Below are 19,853 nucleotides of genomic sequence, written 5' to 3' on the forward strand. Positions count from 1 at the left end.
TTCACTGATTGTTTGACAGAGATTTATAAAATGCTTCATTTTGATTCATTATTTGAATTGTTTTTATTTATTATCAGATGAATCATTTGTGACCACTCTGACGTCTGACAGTGATGCTGATATTACTGCTGATGACTGTTTACAGGTACATGTTATTAATTGATGATCGCCACTGTAGAACTAATCAGAGTACTGTTAGTACATTTTGATGTGCAGGCAGGTTCGTCCATCAACAGCTGACTGAAGTGTAAATCAGGCTTAGATTCAGTGTACCGTATGGGCTGCGGTGGAGGCGGGAAAGCACATCTGTTCCCTGCCTGACAAAATGTATCTTACATTTGTTGTTGTAGAGATTATAGATTATCGGTCAGACAAACAAATAATTTAAAAATGTCTATGGAGCCCAACAGCAATTTCAGCAGCCATTCAAATCACCCTGACCTCCAACTGTTGTGAACTATTAACTATATTATGATCTATCAAGGCTCCCATTAACACAAATCTATTATCTTTCATCATGGGTACACAGGGCCTCATGGATGGGGAAAATAAAACAAATGGATCAATAAATAAAGTCAATGCTATCATCTTCCTGTATAGTTCTCATGGTGCAAACTGTGTGGCCACTCAATTTGTGATACGAGAGTTTTAACAGCCACTCTGTTCTTTTCAGCAGCACAGACATCTCGCTCCAAGGACAGCGATGCTAAAGCAGAGGTCACTGTGACTGAATGGATGTACATTTTAATAACACTTATGCGTCTGGTGTGAACATGGATGAGTCAACAATACATATAAAGTTAAAGTTCTTCACACCAATATGAGTGAAACATTTAGAACTTTGGCAACCTCCTGTAAAAATAAACATAGAAAGCAACATAGAAATAAACAACTGCATTACAAATAAATAGTACAAAAGAAAAGTGAAGTTGTCAAACACAAAGCAGGAGTACTGCTGAGTAATCCAATGACTTAATGACTTAGCAGACAGCCATTAAAGAGACAAAAGCAAGTACCATAATAAGTTCTCCAGCCCGGAGGTTAAGAGCGGTGGGGTCATGGAGGTTCCAGTAGTCCTTCACCGCTCTGACCTGGAGAGAGCTTGATGCCTCTGCAGAGACAGAAAGATACAAACACATCATCAACAGCAGCCTCCTTTCACTCCACTGATTGGGTCTGTCATTTAAACCTGTCCCCCACTGCTTCCACCGGAAAAAAAAAATCTAAATTTCATAAAAACAGTGAACCATTAAAATATTTTTATTATTAAAAGAGGTGCCAACCTCTCAGCAGCTGTTTGATTTCCCTGCTGGCTGTGGAGGTGGTGAACTGGTTGACAATGTCCAGAGCCGTCTGGTTGTACGTGTTGCGCATGTTCACGTTGATGCCCGCCTAGACACACACACACACACACCGTGAGATTACTGTGGGAGAGATGCACTTTTAAAAACAAACCCTAAACTGAAAATTAACGCCTTTGCTTACATCTAGCAGTAGCCGCACGACTTCAGTTTTGCCGTAGAGGGCGGCCTCGTGCAGAGACGTCCCAGCTTTGGTGGCTCTGTTGATGTCGATACCGGCTTTGAGCAGCAACCTAGGACATCACAGCAGAAAGACTTGTGTAAAGCTGCAGGCGACACTCAGACACAGATTCATCCATTCAACTGTTACAGACATCTGCAACATCTCATTAAGCTATATACCCCCCACTCATCCACCCACACACACACACAAACTAACAAATATGTCTCTGGTTGTGTAGGAATGCTGATGGCGTCGTATCCAGTGAGCGGTGCAGGAGGAGGAGGAGGCCCTCAGCTCACTGTGTGAAGGTTGAGTCAGGTTTTGAAGAAGTAAACAACACTGAATGACTGCTGTAGGATATGAGTTGGATTTATGCGCATGGTGCTTTCTCATCTGTGTGTTGAGTGGATGCTACACGTCTGCATCGACTCTCTTTGTTACAGCATGTTTCCTTTCAATTGTCGAATGAGTTAGACAAAATAACACAGTGCAGCCTGCGGTGTTCTGAAGCAGCGATCGCAGTCTGTACAGCTACAACAAGGAACATGATGACAACAGAGTGTGACATCTGTCAATGACTGAGGTGCATAGATACAGACAGGGCTGTAGTGACAAGGTAAACCCAGGTGAACTCAGTTTACTGACCTCTTTGAAATGAGGCTGAGAGTTTGCTCACATATTTTCAGATTAACTGTATCAATGTGGAAGTTTACCCAATGCTGTGTGTACCTCCACAGCATGGCAGCCGATTTTCAATGCTGTAGAGTAACACTGTATGATGGAATATTAAACCACTATTCAGAAAAGATTTTGAAAAAAAACTAGCAGTAGTTGCTACTTTTAAGAAAACATATGTTCTGAATTCCTAATTTCACAAGAGAAACCATGTATTTGTTTAATATAAGAAAACCAAAATAAATGAAAAAATAAAAATGCAAATCAAAAAACAAATATTAAAACTTTATTCTGAAAATGTAACCTCTTTCTTTTAAAATGTAATCTCTTTCATGTAAGGTGTACTTTTATGAGAAATGTTAGAAGAATAAATATGTTACTTTATTTGTGAAATAAGGTTTTTTTTTTTACAATCTTACAACTTTATCTGAAAAACTGAATATTACAACAATGTGGTCATAGAGAGAGAGACCACAGTGGAGTATCAAAATAAAGGTCTTGTAATGTTAAAACTTATATGAAATATTAGAATGTTATCTTTTTTTTTCTCAAAAAATTGTGGCTAAAAAGCTTATTGGTTATTGGTATAGCACTAAGTGGGACTCCATGGGACGTTTGGACAGACAAGATGAATACTAAACCATGCAGAATGATGAAAAAAAGTAGCCTGAAGCTTATTGTAACCAACAGCTTCTTTCCTCACTCAGCAGCAACAGTTTTAATCTTGCTATGAAACCTTGAGAAGGCTGAATGTCTGAAAACTGGCATGAAGCTTTGACGGCTCCACCTCTGTCCTGCAGATAAGCACTTGGTTTACTCTCACATGATCTACACAAACTACAAAGCATGTATATATTAAATGTAGAATATGTCAGAGCAAAAGTTCTCAACATAGGGTCTCCTAAGGTTTTAGATTTCATTAATAATTATCCCAATTAGAGAATTCTTGACTTTTATACAAAATACCGTTGTCTTCACAGAGTGTATACGTTTATGATACTAAATCAGCAACACAAATCTTCACATCTTCCCTCAGAAAGAATCATATCTTCAGGTTCTAACCAGACCTAGAAGCTCCAGCTGTACAAAAAGTAGGTAGTCTAAGACGTGTGCTGTTAAGTATGGCACTCTTTGAAGAGACATAAATCCTTTCGAGGAGATCACAGGCAAATTCTGCTGAGTAAACACTGAATAAACTCCTGTGCTAATGCAGTGGATTTCTTTTTTATTTATCTCTGAGTGGAAGGATTGCCTCCTCCCCTCCATGCCTGCTATTCAAGAGAGAGGAGGATGGAGAGGGTGTTGCAAAAGAGATGTGATCAGGGATGGGAATCGTTAGCGGAATGTCTGAGAGGCAGGGTGGAGTAACTTGGCTAAGAACATACATATTTACACAGATATGCTGGCATAAAAAAAAACGCATGGAGCCACTCTGGGTGTCTGAAACATGTGAAGTCATCGGGGTTAAATATCACTGCAGTACAGAATATCTTTCTGAATATGGAGGTTGTGACTGGTTTTACTTTCTGGAGCTACCTGAGAGAAAATGTTTAGCACATGAAACTGTGACACATATACAGTATTCTGTATATTATCAGTGTAGTCAAGTGGAGTAATAGCAGCAGCATTAACAAGTAGTACTGTAACACCAGTACCAGTAGAAGTAGAAGCTGTACTGTAGGTAGTTGTGCTAATAGCAGCAGCAGTAGTAGTACCACTGACAGCCCAAGTAGAAATAGTGGTGGCTGAAGTACCTTTAATAGCAGTAGTAAAAGTGGTAGCACTGTTATAGTTGTAGCAGCGTTGTGTCTGCCACTACTACTAACACAACACATACAGTTATAGTCGTCATAGTAGTAATAATAGCATTAGCACGTTAGCAGTAGTAGAGGCAGTAATAATAGCAGCAGTAGTAGCAGCACTGACAGCTGTAGTAGTGGTGACAGTAATAGCACTGACAAAGTTTCTAGTACTAGCATGGAGGAAGTAACAGTAGCAGTAGTGGCAGCTATGGTAGCGAGGTAAGTAGTAAGAGAAAGCACCACCCAAGTAATGTTGATAGTAACAGTGGTGGCAGTAGTAAAAGAAACATTGTTGTAGCTGTAAAAAGGCTAGAATTAGCATTAGTAGTAGGAGTAGCCATATCAGAGGAGCAGCACCAGATAGTGGTACATTTACAATTACATGTACATTTACATTCAGTCATTTAGCTGATGCTTTGATCCAAAGTGACTTACAGAGAAGGGAACAATAAAGGTACAGTGTGATAAGAAAGTGTTAGTGCAGCAGTAAGTGCTGTTGTTGGTAGTGCGTTCCACCAATGGGGAGCAACAGATGAGAAAAGTCTGGATTGCCTTGAATGATGTGGCAGAGCCAGGCGTTGTTCATTGGAAGAACGCAATGGTCGTGAGGTAACATATGCCTGTAGAAGGGTGTTCTGATGTTGTAAAGTGTAAAGCGGCATGACCGGGCAACTGAGGCGTCATGATTGGAGACACAGGGGGGTCGATTTTGATGTTGATGCCGTGGTGTATTGTAGGTTTAGCTGGGAGGACCAGCAGTCCTCCCATTGGTAGTAGTTTGTTGTAGTAGCACTGTAGTAGTCGTAGTAATTGGTTATAGGGTAACCAAAATTGGAGTCACAGCAGTCGTGGAAGTTGTTGCAGCAGTAATAGTACAGTAGTAGAAGTAGTAGCATTGCTAGCCCTACTAGTGCTATTACTGTATTAGTATTTGTTGTAGGAGCAGTAAAAGTAGCAGTAGTAGTTATAGTAGTACCAGCAGTAATGGTAGATGTATTAGTGGTAGCAGAGGTTGAAGCAGCTGTAACAGTGTAGTACTAATATCTATAGTAGTGGTAACGTTGGTAGTACTAATAGTAGTAGCACATAGGCAGTGGCTTCAGTGGAAGTAGTAGGAGTTATAGCAGCAGCTGGAATAGTAGCACTGCTGTATGAGCTGTAGTACTGCAGTAGCAGTGGTCACAGTACTAGTTGTGGTTGTCATAGCAGAAGTCGAGGTATGAGCAGTAACAGGCAGCAGCAGCTGTGGTTAAAGTCGACAGAAGCTGCAAGAAAGATGAAAGAAACAGGCATGTGATAGAATTCACTTCCACACCGCTCCCCGCTGTGATCTTACTTGATGATGTCTTTGTGTCCGTTCCTGGCTGCCAGGTGGAGGGGAGTGGTGGTCGCAGAGTCGAGGCTGTCGTGCCCTCCATCCCCTTCTAAAAGTGCAGCCACCATGTTGCTGCTCAACAGCAACTGAGCCACCTGAAGAGAAATCAAAGACACTGAAATGAAGATGAAGTCAGGACGAGTGACAGAATCAGGGCACGAATTACAGCATTAGCATTAACTTAAATATACATGCAAAGCCAAGCTAGCTGAGGCTGCATGGTAAAAATATATGGATTGAATTTATATATATAGATATATATATATATATATATATATATATATATAGTGACTTTTACTGTATATGAGGGTCAAGCTAGTACATAGAGGCTTATCCACTACTCAGCAGCTGTCTAAAGATACCACAGCCTCCACTCACATACACACAGTCACTCATTAAGTCTGCGTGTCACAAAAACAGCCTAAAGCCTTCTATCCTTTCACAGCTAAACTGCAAACCCAGGGCAGACGAGAGAACATTTAACAGACATAGGCAGAGTGTGTGTGTGTGTGTGTCTAATTCTGAATTACAGGACCGGCTATACGTCTCACAGGCAGGCTTATCCGGCAATGTGACAGAGAAACAGTAAAACACACTGCAATGTGCAAATCTCTTTAACTTTACAGTCACAGCCACTGAGGCCTCTTTTTCCTTTCGCTCAAACAAGCTTAATTTAGCTGGGTCACTTCGTCTAAGCCATGGTTCATGTTTGACAAGAGCCCGTCCGCATCCTAAAAGGGAAAAAATGGCCAAAGAGGGTGTTTTCACACACAGATAATTGGATTAGAATGACTACATGAATAAAGGAAATCACTACATGGAGGTTTAATCTCGGGTGAAATGTCTCGACAACTATTGGATGATTTGCCGTGAAAGTTGGTAGATATATATTCATGGTCCCCAGAGGATGAATCCTAAAATGTATTATTTAACATGCTACACTAAGATTCTGGTCAACATCAAACCCAACATCAACATGTTAGCGCTGACATTGTGAGAAAGTTAGTATGCCGTCGTGAGCATTTAGCTCAAAGTGCTGCTGTGTCTCAGTACAGTCTCAGCCGCTGGCATGGCTGTAGTCTGGTGTTTTACTCTCAAATATCAATAGTTTACAATGGATGAAGGGAGCGCTGCAGGGCTCTGATGGCTGATCCGACAGGTGCTCTTTAGTGAGGTGGTGAGGTGAAAGTACAAAAGACAAGTCCAGGAGGTCCTGCGTGATATTAAGCACTTCAGACAGCCACGGAAAGTCTTCAGGTGAAATGGTTGTAACATTATTTAACTGAAGACTGAGTGCTGAGTTTTTTTTCCACTTAATATCAAACCTCATGGACTTTACACAAATATCAATATCTGCCTCCAAAATCTAGTACCAGTTGGGCTCTAGTGACTATCTATATACTCATTATGTCACCATCATCTGCAGCTCTACTCCGCTGAATCTCAAATATAATTTAGTTTATGGCACAAATACAAGCAGAGTTTACAGAGTGCATTCATGGAAGAAATCAAATATGGCAAACTCAAATAAATAAAAAAAGAATACATTTCAGGACAGAACAGTCTGTTGCTTGCATAAAAAGTCATACATATTTTGTGATCTAAGTTTTGGTCCCTCGTCTTGTTTTTCATTTTCCACTTTACCACAGTGTACCACACCCGGCTCCCTCTAGAAAACCATGTTTGAACTATGTGTGAGGTGTGAATCATCTCAGTGGGTACACTATATCTCACTATTTTTATATTGATGATGCTAATGATGACAGGACAAAATATCTCCGTACAGTCACGTCAGCTTGAGCGCTACAGCGCTACAAATTGTGTCAAATACATCACACTGAAGGTGGATAACACTCATAACATCATGTAATATTCATAGATGTATTGCTTGCACACGTATGTGTGTGAAAACTACACACAAACATCCTCATACCTTCAGCCTTCCAAACTCGCAGGCCAGATCTAGAGGAGTCTTCTTGGCCTTGTTCATCAGGCAGGCATTCGACTGGTGCTGCAGCAACATCTCCGACTGGGAGAGACAGGAGAAAGGGAGAAAGGAAGACGTAAGTGATATCACCTCATGTATTATGCACATGCCAGTCATCTCAACACGTTCAGTGTGTGTGTGTGTGTGTGTGTGTGTGTGTGTGTGTGTTGATGTTTTGTCTTTAAACAGAAGAGAGGAACATTTGATAGCTCTACTGTGGCCTCTGTTTAGGATTGTCAGCATTGTGTTGGATGGTGTCGTGCTGAAGAGGTCAGGCCTCCACATGGGTTATGTGACAGGCTGAGATGTGTGTGTGTCCATGATATGTGGATCTATCCATTAAGACATTCCTGGAGCCACACGGAAGAGACTGGAGGAAAGGAATGTGTGCGTTCACTGCCTGTAAACCTGTGACGTGGCATTAATGGTATTACTGGTATTGTTGGTGGACAATACAGGACGAGTCACAAAGGGGGTGGATTTCAGTGAAATGGGAGGACTGGTAATGCCTTGGAACTTTGCCTTTGGTGGCTGAGGTGGACATGTATGTGTGTGTGTACTCACCACCTCATAGTGTCCATACTGAGCAGAGAGATGTAACGGTATCTGTCCATCAAGAGAAGGGGAGTTGACTGAAGCTCCGGCTCTCAGCAACAATAAGACAGAGTCTGCTTTACCCTGCCATGCTGCGTAGTGGAGGGGACGCATGCCTAGAGACAGACACATTAGCGAGAGACGGAGCCGATGAGACGGGACAGAAAAGACGGAGCGCCACAGACTTTACATGTCAAAGTGAATTTTTGTCACGGGGAGTTCTACTGAGCCTGTGAAAGCAGTCGTATGATCTGGAGGAGCTTTGTCTGAGACTATTACCCTTAATGATGTCAGGGTTATATCTCAACTTGAGATAACTTGACTTTCAGGGTGAAGGATGGAAGATTGTTTTAATCATACTGACTTAAAATCAGAACATCTTTTTTAAATCTTCCTCTCACAGTGCTAGTGAGTCCCTCTTTTATGGTAGTGTAATACTTAATCATTGGCGTGCCCCATTGATGTGTGAGGCTGGCGTTACTCTTTATTTTTCTTAGCATCAATAAATCCCATGAAAACAAAAATCTCTAAAGGTCCAGTGTGTCACATTGAAGAGGCTCTATTTACAGAATATGGCAGAAATGTAACATAATATTCATCGCTATGTTTTCATTAGTCTATAATAACCTGAAAATAAAGATCACTATGATTTTGTTACCTTAGAATGACACTTTTATATCTACAGATGCTGCGGCTCGTCTTCCACAGAGTTCACTATGTTGAGCCATCATGTTTCTACAGTAGCCCAGAACAAACAAACTAAAGACTGCCTCTCGAGAGGGCATGTCATGTTTTTCGTGCATTTCATGGCCACCATAGTTTGTCCTTCAAGTTAGGAAGGAGAGAGCAAGTCGAAGGGGTTGCAATCAGCAACTACACGGCTGGATACCACTAAATCCTACACACTGGTCCTTTAAAGCAACAATTTCTTTAGCCAGCTTTAAACACAACACTGGCATGTTATCACCTCCAATATGTCAACTAACCACCACCATTTACATATCCAGCAACATTAGCATTGTTTTCCTGTCACACTTTCCAACCTATGAGGGGTTTTCTTTCCTGTCAGCACAACATGCTGTGCTGGTTAATTACAGCAAAAGAACATGTGATGTGATCAATCTATCATCTGCTGACAGGTCTTGACACATATTGTCTCACGATCAAGTCGTCAGCATGAGTTACTGTTGTCCTTTTCCATGCATCTGTGCTTCAGGAAACAGGACTTCTAGAAGATTTGCTGCCACCAGTTTTATTTTCCACTTAGCATGCATGAGACTCTCGATTCCAAATCTGACAAGCTGGCAGGAAGCACCGAGCGGTAAATTCAACCTTCAGCACAGTCCTTCGCAAAAATCTATGGCTGACCTCAGAGGCGTCACATACATGGTTATGAGCACTACACGCCTCTGGTCTCAGCTGCTGCCACTCTCGCACAAATTCTACTAGATCTGTTCCGCTTGGACTCTGAAGATATTTTGCTGTTCAACTTCAAAGTGAATCATATTTATTCATATGGGTCAAACTTAGAAAGCAGTTGAGGGAGGCTTCAACCTCATTTTAACCCCTTCTTGAGCGTGAAACGACTTTTTTTTTCTTTAAGTTGTGGGTTTGTCTGGTGACACTGGTTCAGCTGGTAAAGCCATTCACGCCACCATGATACCGTTGATGTCCTTGATATCCACCGTGGCCTGGGCCTCCAGCAGCAGAGACAGCAGCTCGGTGGTGCCCGTCAGAGCAGCATGGTGCAGCGCTGAGAAGCTGAGGATGAGACACAGAAAGAGAAAGAAAGGGAAGGAAGGAAGAAAGGAAGGAAGGAAGGAAGGAAGGAAGGAAGGGAGGGGAGAGGAGAGCAAGGGGTCAAAGGATGAGACAAGGATGAGACAAAGAGATGATAGGGGCCATAAATCATACTGATGACTTTACAACAGGTGAGCCATTTTCAAAACTCCAGACTGATATGTGTGAAATTGTGTGTGTGTGTGTGTGTGGAATTTATGTGAGTTTTATGAGTGTGCTTCCCCAACCACCTATCAACACTTCAGAATGAGAAGAGTGTGAGTGTGTTTGTGTGTGTGTTTGTAAGCAGTATCACAACTATAGGCTAAGATAAGAAGCAATGTATTGTGTGTGAGCCGAAGTCAAAACTGCAGATTGAGATAGTCGTGTGTGTGTGTTTGTGTGTGTGCGCGCATGAATGCTTGAGTCCATCAAAGCTTCAGAGATGAAATGTGTGCGTTCGTCTCCAGGTGTCTGTCAGGTCGAGGTGTATTCCGCAGAGGAAGAAATTAAAGGCATAAATTCTTGGCGACGACTTTTGCTTTGGCTTGGGGCGACGCAGACAGAGGAGGTGACCCTCTGAGGCAACGCGTGAACAGAGTGCGAGCTTGAACACGTGGGGATAAAATAACAACTACAGCACAGAGGGCTTTCAGATGATTTCACACAACCTGAGGCAGTCAAAGTGAGAGCCCCGAGTTCTTGGGCACCAGTGGCAATAAACAGCCTGGATGTATCTGAAGAGAACTTAATGTAGCTTTCTCCACAGATGTCAATGTTTGAAAGGGTACACTGTAGAGTTGGGTAGTTCGCAAAAGTTTCGCTAATCCGCATAATCATTAGCCAGATCGCTATTGTTAGCAGCATGCTAGCTAACTAGCTTGCTAATCTACATCAGTTGATAGCTGGTTTGCTAGTTAGCATGCTAGTTAGCCAGCATTGTGATCACATTAGCTAACTTAAGATGTGACTATTTTTATATATCAAGTAAGATAAGCACTAAGTGACATGATATCATCTATTACACTGCTTTTATCGTGCATGGCACCTCTGATTGGCTAGTAGCTCCTTCTGTTTATTAGGTTGGTTAAGGTTCGGGCTAGGGCGGGGTTAGGTTAGAGTATGATCACACACTGTGTCACTGTGTCAAATTTCTGTTTGATCTTGTTTGTGTTATCCATACATAAATATGTTCATTTGTGAGCAGGTTAGCTATTTGCCCTATTCCCAGTTTTCATGCTAAGCTAGGCTAACTACGTCCCATCTGTTGATGTTTATTTAATAAAGTCTATACAACAACTCCCACTTCTACCTTTTCTTTTCCTGCTCATTCCTTTCTTCTTGTAAGCTATATTTTATATCTTTAATTTTGCAGAATATTACTTTACAGTATGTTGATGCAATAACATAATTTCCCTTCAGTTAGCTCATGGCTGTGCAGGTAAATCCAGAGTCAACACACCAGGTGAGCAGGTTTGTGATACTTGAGCCAGAAAGCCAGCCCAAAGAACGCCTGACTAAGGGGAACGTGCTCTGTGACACTGTATGAGGCTAGACCAGGTCGAGATTATCAAGTTGAGACATCAGTCTGTGCTGATATGAAATCTGAGGGTTCTCCAGTCTGTGAAGTGGCTTATCCTATCAGTGTCATTGTTTAGACGTCCATGCCCCTCAGCCACATATTTATCCATACATTTATTCTCTTACATTACCAACCCTTGTCCATAAACTGAGTCACTTACAGCCACTTTCCACACACAGTCTCAACATCAGATGGTGTTGACTCAGTGACAAGTGATTGTTTGCTAATCCTCCCCTCCCCTCTTCAGTCCCTCTGCGCTGGTCTTATATATCACAGGTAAACCTTTCCTCTGTGCCACCAACCTCCCCACACACACTCTCTCTCTTCATCATGGATGTTTAAATTCAACACCCCTATTGTGTATCACCTCCCACGCACCGCTTGACCCTGCATGTAGACACACGTAGCGGGCCTAAGTCAACACCCATGTAGGCTAACACGCAAACACGCATAGCGGGGTTGAGGAGGGGAATTTGATGGATATGAACGGAGACCGAACACCTTGGAATAAAGTGTGTGCCTTCAACAACAAAAAAAAGCAAAATATCTCAGGCGAGGGAGGGGCAAATTTGAAGCAGTCATAAGTGGGAAGATAAACACTGTAATTAAATGAAAGGAGAGGCAAGGTTGTCACCAAAAAACTGCAGTAACTACTGGAGAAGTGAGTAACTTCAGGGATGAAAAAAGGAGAAAAACACTGGCACGCTCGTGCATTAATATTCTTCAAACAAAGCTTAGCAACTGTAACTAAGCCAGTAGGTCTGTTAAGTTATTCCAAGATACAAAAACACTTCAAGTATTTTATACTACATTATTTTGTGTGATCTGGTGCAGTTTGCACACCACTGACAGTATAAAAACTGGACAGGTTTCTGAAGAGCTGTTTTGTAGCTCAAAATCTGTGGCTTTGGTCGCTGCCATGTTGGTAGTTGTGAACGATGAAATTAGCTATAGAGACCACTGGTACCTCAAGTGAACTGCAGTTTTTGGCACTGACACTCCACACTGGCTTCACTTCACAGCCCAGGTTGCTGCTTGTTGTGCACCAGCTTATCCAGCTAACATTACCAGAGACAGCATTACACCCACCAAAACATGTGGGTTCATCATCCTGAAAGTTTTTCTTCTTTCAGTGTCAAACGTCAAACATACTGTTTGGAAATAACAAAACATGAATCATAAACTGTGTTGACTAAGACTGCTTGACAACTAAGCAGCTAAACAGGGTTACGCAATTAACTCTTACACGTTTATTAATGATTAACGTTATTGCAAAACAAAAACAATGCGGCGTCTTTATCTCTTTGTCATCAGCATGAATCATCAAATGTTGACAATAGACTTTTTGCCCAGACAAGAAGCTTTAGCGTCACTCTTTCAGCTCATTTAGCAAAACAAGTCAGCTGGAGGCATTAAATAAGCAGACGAGGGAGTTTCAAACAACTCATGGAGCTAATGCTAATGCTAGCTTAATTAGCTAGCTAGCTGCAGCTGATAACATCTGTTAGTGGCAGTTGTTATAAACAAGCAGCAACCTCCATCACTGTGCAGTGAAGCCAACGCAGAAGTGCCAACAGCTGCAGTTCCTCAAACGTTCACTTGAGGCTGGCTCCAGAAGTGAGTCAGTCTCCATAAGTCCCCATGTTAAAACTTCACAGCAGAAATAAACATGTTTACAGCCTGGTACAAAAAACTGTTTTGGTCTCTATAACTAATTTCCTCGTTCATGACAACTGTACTGATTGTGAATTTATATACAACTAACCTGTTCAAATGATATTAAGGCTTAAAGTTATGCAGGATTAACTCATGGCTGATTTGATTGACAGGTAGGTGTCATTACATGATTACTGATGTCTTTGCCGATTTCTAGATTAACCAGGAGGCAGTGGAGGCAAGACTGCCAACATGGCGGCGGCCTGAGCTGCATATTTTGAGCTTCTTCGGTTCTTCAGAAACCTGTGGGTGACGTCACACATATGCGGTCCATTCTTTATGTCAGTGTATAAAGTGTAACAAATGATACACACGGTGCTCTTCACTTAGAAGAGAAGAAGCTAGTTGTGCATATCAAGGCACAAGGATCAAGTGTTTTAAACCAACCAGATACCAAGTGGAAATGCTGTGGTTCATCTTTGGCGCCTTAATCCTGAGGCAAGTACAAACTGCAGAGAGCTAACAACTGAGATGTTAGGTGTAGCAACAGTAACCAAGTTTTCAAGGCTACTACACCTAGAGTATTTACAAGTAGGGTTTATTCAAGAAGTTACTGAACTACAGGAGTAAATGCAACTTATTATGACACTCCTCTGGAGGAGGTTTTAGTGAATCTAACTAAATATTCAGCAGAATTCTTGAGTTGTCTTACATTAAAAGCAGATTTGAACTCAGTCTCTTGTCATTTTCCACATCTATAAGGGTGAGATAATAATTGTGAAGGGCACTATATGTCGGAACATGTGGGTGATTTGGTTATTAGTCACACCGAACACAAACACAAGGCAGCCACAGGTGGGGCGTTTTTTTCTTCAATCTGCATGTCAATCAAGACACAGTGACTCTTCCATTGCATTCTTTTGACTCAGCTTCGTGCTTATCTCACCGGCTGAGACACACACAAGCACGTACACACACACACTCGTCTTACCCGTCTGAGTCTTGGTAGTTGATGTTGAGTCTCTTGGTGGAGCCCAGCAACTCTGGAAGAAGACAGATGAAAGGGGGAGGGAAGGTGGATGGGAATGAAAAAAGACCATTAGTATTTGATGACATATTTTTCTTTTTATCAAAGCGCTCCCCTGAAATCCCTCCATCGCTGTCGGAGCTTGCGTGTGTGTGCGTGTGTTTTTTTGTTCCCTGCCCTTCTCCCCATCATCACTACTTCCTTCAAACAACCTGACAGCCCCGACAGGACAGCTTTCCTCACCTCCTGCTGCCTCACCCTTCCCTCTCGTGTCTGACACCCTCATGGCAGCCAAATGATTCATAAACAAGTGATTCTACCTCGCAGAAATGTGCCATTCCACTTCATCTGCGCTGCTATCTTATCACAGCTCTTTGGAACTCAAAGTGACAACCATAAAACACGTCGGGATAAAACAAACAAAGCAGAAATATATTTTTTTTTTCCACGGCAGCAAAAATAACATAAGTCAGTTAGCAAGACTGGACATGTTTTTTTTTGTTTGTTTTTTTTTTCACTCACCTTGAAACAGACAGACTGCTACTTGTCCCATGTCTTACTCACTCACTCTGTACTCCAAGAGAGAACATACTTAAGTCCACTCACCTATTCTCAGTCACTAGCCCTCCTTCTGCATTCTATTATAACCACATTAATTCTCAAATTTAATATTTTCTACTGATTTAAACATGTACAAATTGAATATAAGCTTCCAACTGCATTACAAACTGATCTCAGCAGTTACATGATTCCTCAGAAACCTCAAAAGAAGTCTATAAAGCTGTCCACGGTTTGCAGTAGAAGCATAGCTAAATATTTTCTTATCTATAAAGTCCAAACTTTTATTGTCACAACTTCCTCTTCTACGTGCATAAGCCACTTTTTCGAGTATCATCCGACTCCAATCAAATCTGGCCATCGCCCCAAAGCTCTGCTCAACCCTTAAAGTCTCATTCTAAATTACATCAACCTAGACTTCCAGACTTTAAATATCATCTCCATCTCATACGTCCGTCTCCAGCTGCAGCCAGTAAGGGCTGGAAACTCTCCTCGCACGGCTAAATATCCTCAGACGTCCTACAGCGGAGATCTACTGTAAAGGCCCTACTGTCCACCAAGACCCACACAGGAACCAGACTGCCAAGGCCTCTGAATACAGAAGCATTCATCGCAGTCAATCTGCCTCACTGTTTTCTCCCACTTAGGTGTGGAAAATCACATAAGAGTGTGTGTGCATGTGTGTGTGTGTGGACAGAGAGAGACAGGAAGAGAAAGTAAGTAGATTTAGGGAGAGGTACATACAACTCAAACTCAGACTAACTGTCTTTGATAGCACCATTAGCCACACCATTAGCAGCATTTCTATTACTTTTATTGTTCCTCTATTAAGCTCTGGTGTTAGCATTTACTCCTTACATGGTTTATATTTATTACTCTATTGTTTTTATTCTAATGTCACTATAATCCTTAAGCAATCTCTGTTGACGTTGGAATTGGGTGTGTCTCCTTCCAAAACTAACAAGTCTAACAAGAAATTGGCCAGATGATAGATACTTTATTGATCCAGAGGGAAATTCATGTGCGGAGGTGTTAAAGGTAAGGCAGGATATAAATTTAATTCTTCGTACTTCCATCACTTTTTATATGTACAAATGAGAACGACCATGTGAATTTGTTTGAAGAAAGACTTTCTACCCCCTCTCTAAGGTGGGAGACGTTTAGTCCAGCCTTTAAGGGTGGCCAATGGGATCCGGTATGAGTTCACTCATCATGCCCAAAAAGTATGGTATTAAAGCTGAATATGTAGAGCATAACAGAGCTAAACATTAAGATACAATTGGATGCAGAACAAATGAATACCTTTACAGCTAATATGATTGATGGCAACAATCACAACTACTTCAAACCAAGCATCAACCTCCATGTCTGGGAGATAAAACCAACGTGAAAGTGCCACTTGAGGATGGCTACAGAACATGCCAGTCTCCATAAGCCCCCATGTTAAAATGTCCAACTTCAACTTCAACTGCTGATTTTTACATTAGCCAGGAGACGGAAGAAGCAGGACTACCAACATGGCGGCCACCAACACCACAGAGTTTGAGCTTCAAAACGTCTCTTCAGGAAACTATGGGTGATGTCACACATACACTGTCAGTGCTTGAAATGTGAATGGACAAAGGATACTTCCAGTTTCATCAACCCTTTAACCATTATTTCTCATAGCTATAAAAACATGTTAGCAGATGCTGAAGTCTCTGAATTAGCTGCAACAAAGTTCGAAGGAGCAACAAACACGAGCAGTCAGACCAAAGGCCTTTCTGATCTCACAGTAGGAAAAGCATCTAAATAATAAAATAAATGGTAAATGGGAGCTGAATTTCATTGATCTGCTTCAGTTTCAGGCTCACTGGTTTGTTCATGCTGGCTTGCGGTCGCAGTGTCGTAGTTTACTGGTTCGAGTGAATAGAACAGAGCTGTACTTAATGTCGTTAGCAATGCCTGTGATCTAAACCATTTCATTTGGAAGTAAAACTGACAGTGAGGCGCTCACTGCTGCAAACAACATCTCTGATTCACTTGGTAGAGCGGTGTTATTTATAATCCATAGGTATGACGTCGGAAACTAAATGCATTCATAAAAGTTGTGGAAAAAATGGACTGCATCATCAAAAGTGAATGCTTAGCAGCAGAAGCAGCTCAAGCAAAGCAACTTAATGTGCAGAAGAATCAGAATAAATATTCCATGTAAAACACAGAGGAAGAAGAAGAGCGTATGAAGCAATTTGTGAGTTCATAGCATAAAAATGGGTTCCCACTGCAGTGCTGGTTAAATATTCAATTCTGTCTTTCTGTTTGGTCCATTGATGTTATTTTTCAGCTCAGAGTCAAGTCATAAAGAGAACAATATTCTGATTTCCAGTGAAGTTAGGTTTTCTATGCAACAATGAATTCATGTTTTTACATTTAACAAATATTGTGCTAGTTTTCTGTCATATGAGCAACTTTCCTGGCTACCCCAAAATGTTCTTAATGTACATAAAAATCATACAATATTCAAGGAATGGCATACAGGAAGTCTACCATTTCTCCCCGAGCTGGATAAAGAAGGCATTCTCACTTCCATGGTTGGGAGATCAAATCCCACTGGAGGCGTCTGTGTCAGCAATGCACACAGCCGCAGCCCTGCAGGGGGTTTTGGAGGAAATTCTTCTACCAAATGGCAACATTAATGTGCACAAACTGGAAACAGTCATGCTTTATATTTGATAGAATCATTTCATAAAGAGGTTTACATGCAGGCCTACAGCAGAGCCGCTGCCTCTGCTGCTGAAGACTCACATGCATAAAAACAAGAGCCTGAAGGCACAAAAAGGCACATTGATAATAAGACAGATAGAGGGGTTGGGCGTTGGGCTGCTTGCCAAAACGGGGTCTAAACTGTCCCAGCGGTATGGAAAGAACAGGGCCTTTCAGGAGTTCTAGTTACAACATGAGCCGGCATTCCTCACATAGCACACCCACCATGCTATCCTACTCGCTCACTGTCTCTCCGGCTATGTATCTACAAAACTGTCAACTCCCTTTTCTCCCTTCTGCCTTCTCTCTCCTCCCTCCTCCCCTCTTTGCACAAAAGTAAGGGGGGGGGTGCTCCTTTTGACAACAGGAGCAATTAAACGACCAGAATGTTGACTTGTTTGTCCCCATGCATCACCCCTTGGAGTTGATGCAAACAGATGTGTAGTAAATCTCCAGTGTTGTGCTTTCTTGCAGGGACACAAATTACAGGCTATGTTCCCACTCAAGGTTGATGTCCACGGAAACAAAAGTTATTGAACGCTAAGCGCCGTCAGCGTGGAACCACGCTATTGTCTTCTATGGTTACAACAAACAAAGCCAAGGAGCCACGTGATGCTGTGTTTTGATAACCTTATCAGATGCATAAGCAATGCTCTGAACTGCTCTTGTTCTGCTCCCTCTGCACCTTCTCTCAGAACAGCTGAAGCATCCTGGACAGAAGAAAGGGATCTCAGTGCTTTGATGTGGAGAACGTGGTTCCATGTGGAGTGAAGGAACGCTCAAAAGAGGAGGGGAATAAAGAGAGGAGGAGGAGAAGACAGAGAGATGAAATGTACCTCCATTCAGGTGAGATGAGCGGAACACTTTCTGAGGCTGTCAGGTGCGTAAACAAGAAAACAGGCAAAGGATTTGGAAAACACTGACGAGCAGAGCTCTGAAGAACACAGAGGAGAGCTGGAGAATGAAATAAAGAATAAAAGACAACATAAAAAAACTGGCTCGCTTGTGTTTGTCTCCTTCAACAAGACTGCATCTGGCAGAGGCATGTGTTGCTTTGATTTGCACGGCTGCAAAACTCATTTTAGAATGTCTTTGATCGTGATCCATGCAAGTAAGAAACTGGAAGGCAATCATAAAAATAAGGGGACAGAAATCACTTTGGAATCAGTCTGTAAAGGCAAACTATGTAGTTTTATATGCTGGTAAGATATAACTGTATGAAACTCTGTGATCGGACAATGCAATATCAATTATGGCCCAAGAAAAGTGGGTCACTGGGGACAAAAATTAGGGTCAGGCATGTCAGTGGATCATTTAGATTGTCACAGAGGAACACGGCTGACACAGTTCATCTGGGATGCCAAACCATGTCCCAGTAAAAAGAACGTCAGAATCATCATTATACCTCTAAACATTTGTTGTTTTTGACCACCTGGTAGCTCTACTGCACTCTTTTTGCTCCATTTTGGGCTACACCAACTTGTGAGAGAAATATATGGCTCTTTATCAGCTTAATGCTCCATTATCATCATCATTCACCAGCTAGTCACAACAATTTCACTGAAAGGCTGCCTGTTGCAACTGAACACAAGGTTCATGAGCGCTAGAGGAGCGTATATGAAGCCTTAAGATTCATGAGTTAGCGATGTATGTTGAGACACTGAACCTTCTTTGGAGTACATTACATTACGTTACGTTACGTTACGTTACGTTACGTTACGTTACGTTACGTTACGTTACGTTACGTTACGTTACGTTACGTTACGTTACGTTATGGTGTGTTGTGTTTACAGTAACGCTAACTAATTATGTCTTGATATTGTGTTGTAGGTTTTTTGCCACACACACATTCTGTTGGTAATGCAGATATAGAATATGAATAGAATATGTTTGCTTCAGGTTATATAAACACATATCATCATCCATACACTAGAAGAATAATGAAGGTGCATCAGCTCCATCCTGCTTTGGATGACATTTTTATGCTTGGTCATGATCTGCTGGCAAGTCGATTAGAGAATTGATTACTCTATAATGACTTATCATGGATAATATAAAATCAATAAAATTCATTTCACTTTGTTTAAGTAGCATAATGTTTATATATGCTGTATTAAGTTTAACAGCTCTACAATGAAAGGGAGGCTCGCCATCCTGTTGGCTGAATTTGGCAACATGGGACTGGTCCATTTTTGTGGACTCAAAATGACATCATGCCTTTTACAAAAACAGACACAGAACCAGGATGGTTGACAAGCGTTGCAGTGACACATTATCTCAGATTGAAGTTTTAGGCTTTGTCCAGCCAGCTGACACAAAGAAAGCCTCGTTATTGTTGTAATTTCAAAGTATATATGGGTCATAAAACCAAAACAATGAGCTGAAAGGTGCTAAAACGCTACGGAGACCTGAGGGGAACTGTAGAGTTTCATCACATCAAGCAACACCTTTTAATTGACACAAAATATTGATTAGTGCAACTTTAAAGATTTAGGATTGGTGATTTCAGCTGTTTCAGTTAATTACTCGACTGCAGCCACACTTAGACTGAT

The 19,853-nt window shown here is 41.6% G+C and overlaps 1 protein-coding gene across 2 annotated transcripts in view; it reads right to left on the minus strand.

Annotated features, from left to right (window-relative positions):
* The window catches only part of caskin2 (CASK interacting protein 2), a 57,341-nt gene that overhangs the window by 18,897 nt on the left and 18,591 nt on the right, over positions 1 to 19,853 (minus strand). For both annotated transcript variants that reach the window (XM_027289639.1, XM_027289638.1), the window contains exons 3-10: positions 13,966 to 14,017; positions 9,621 to 9,718; positions 7,928 to 8,073; positions 7,310 to 7,405; positions 5,338 to 5,471; positions 1,486 to 1,594; positions 1,284 to 1,392; positions 1,017 to 1,111 (exon numbers count right to left, since the gene is read on the minus strand). In XM_027289639.1, coding sequence (XP_027145440.1) covers positions 1,017 to 1,111; positions 1,284 to 1,392; positions 1,486 to 1,594; positions 5,338 to 5,471; positions 7,310 to 7,405; positions 7,928 to 8,073; positions 9,621 to 9,718; positions 13,966 to 14,017 — 839 coding nt within the window. The remainder of the gene's footprint in view (positions 1 to 1,016; positions 1,112 to 1,283; positions 1,393 to 1,485; positions 1,595 to 5,337; positions 5,472 to 7,309; positions 7,406 to 7,927; positions 8,074 to 9,620; positions 9,719 to 13,965; positions 14,018 to 19,853) is intronic.

The sequence above is a fragment of the Larimichthys crocea genome, chromosome XVI (genome assembly GCF_000972845.2).
Source record: "Larimichthys crocea isolate SSNF chromosome XVI, L_crocea_2.0, whole genome shotgun sequence".
Lineage (NCBI taxonomy): Eukaryota > Metazoa > Chordata > Actinopteri > Sciaenidae > Larimichthys > Larimichthys crocea.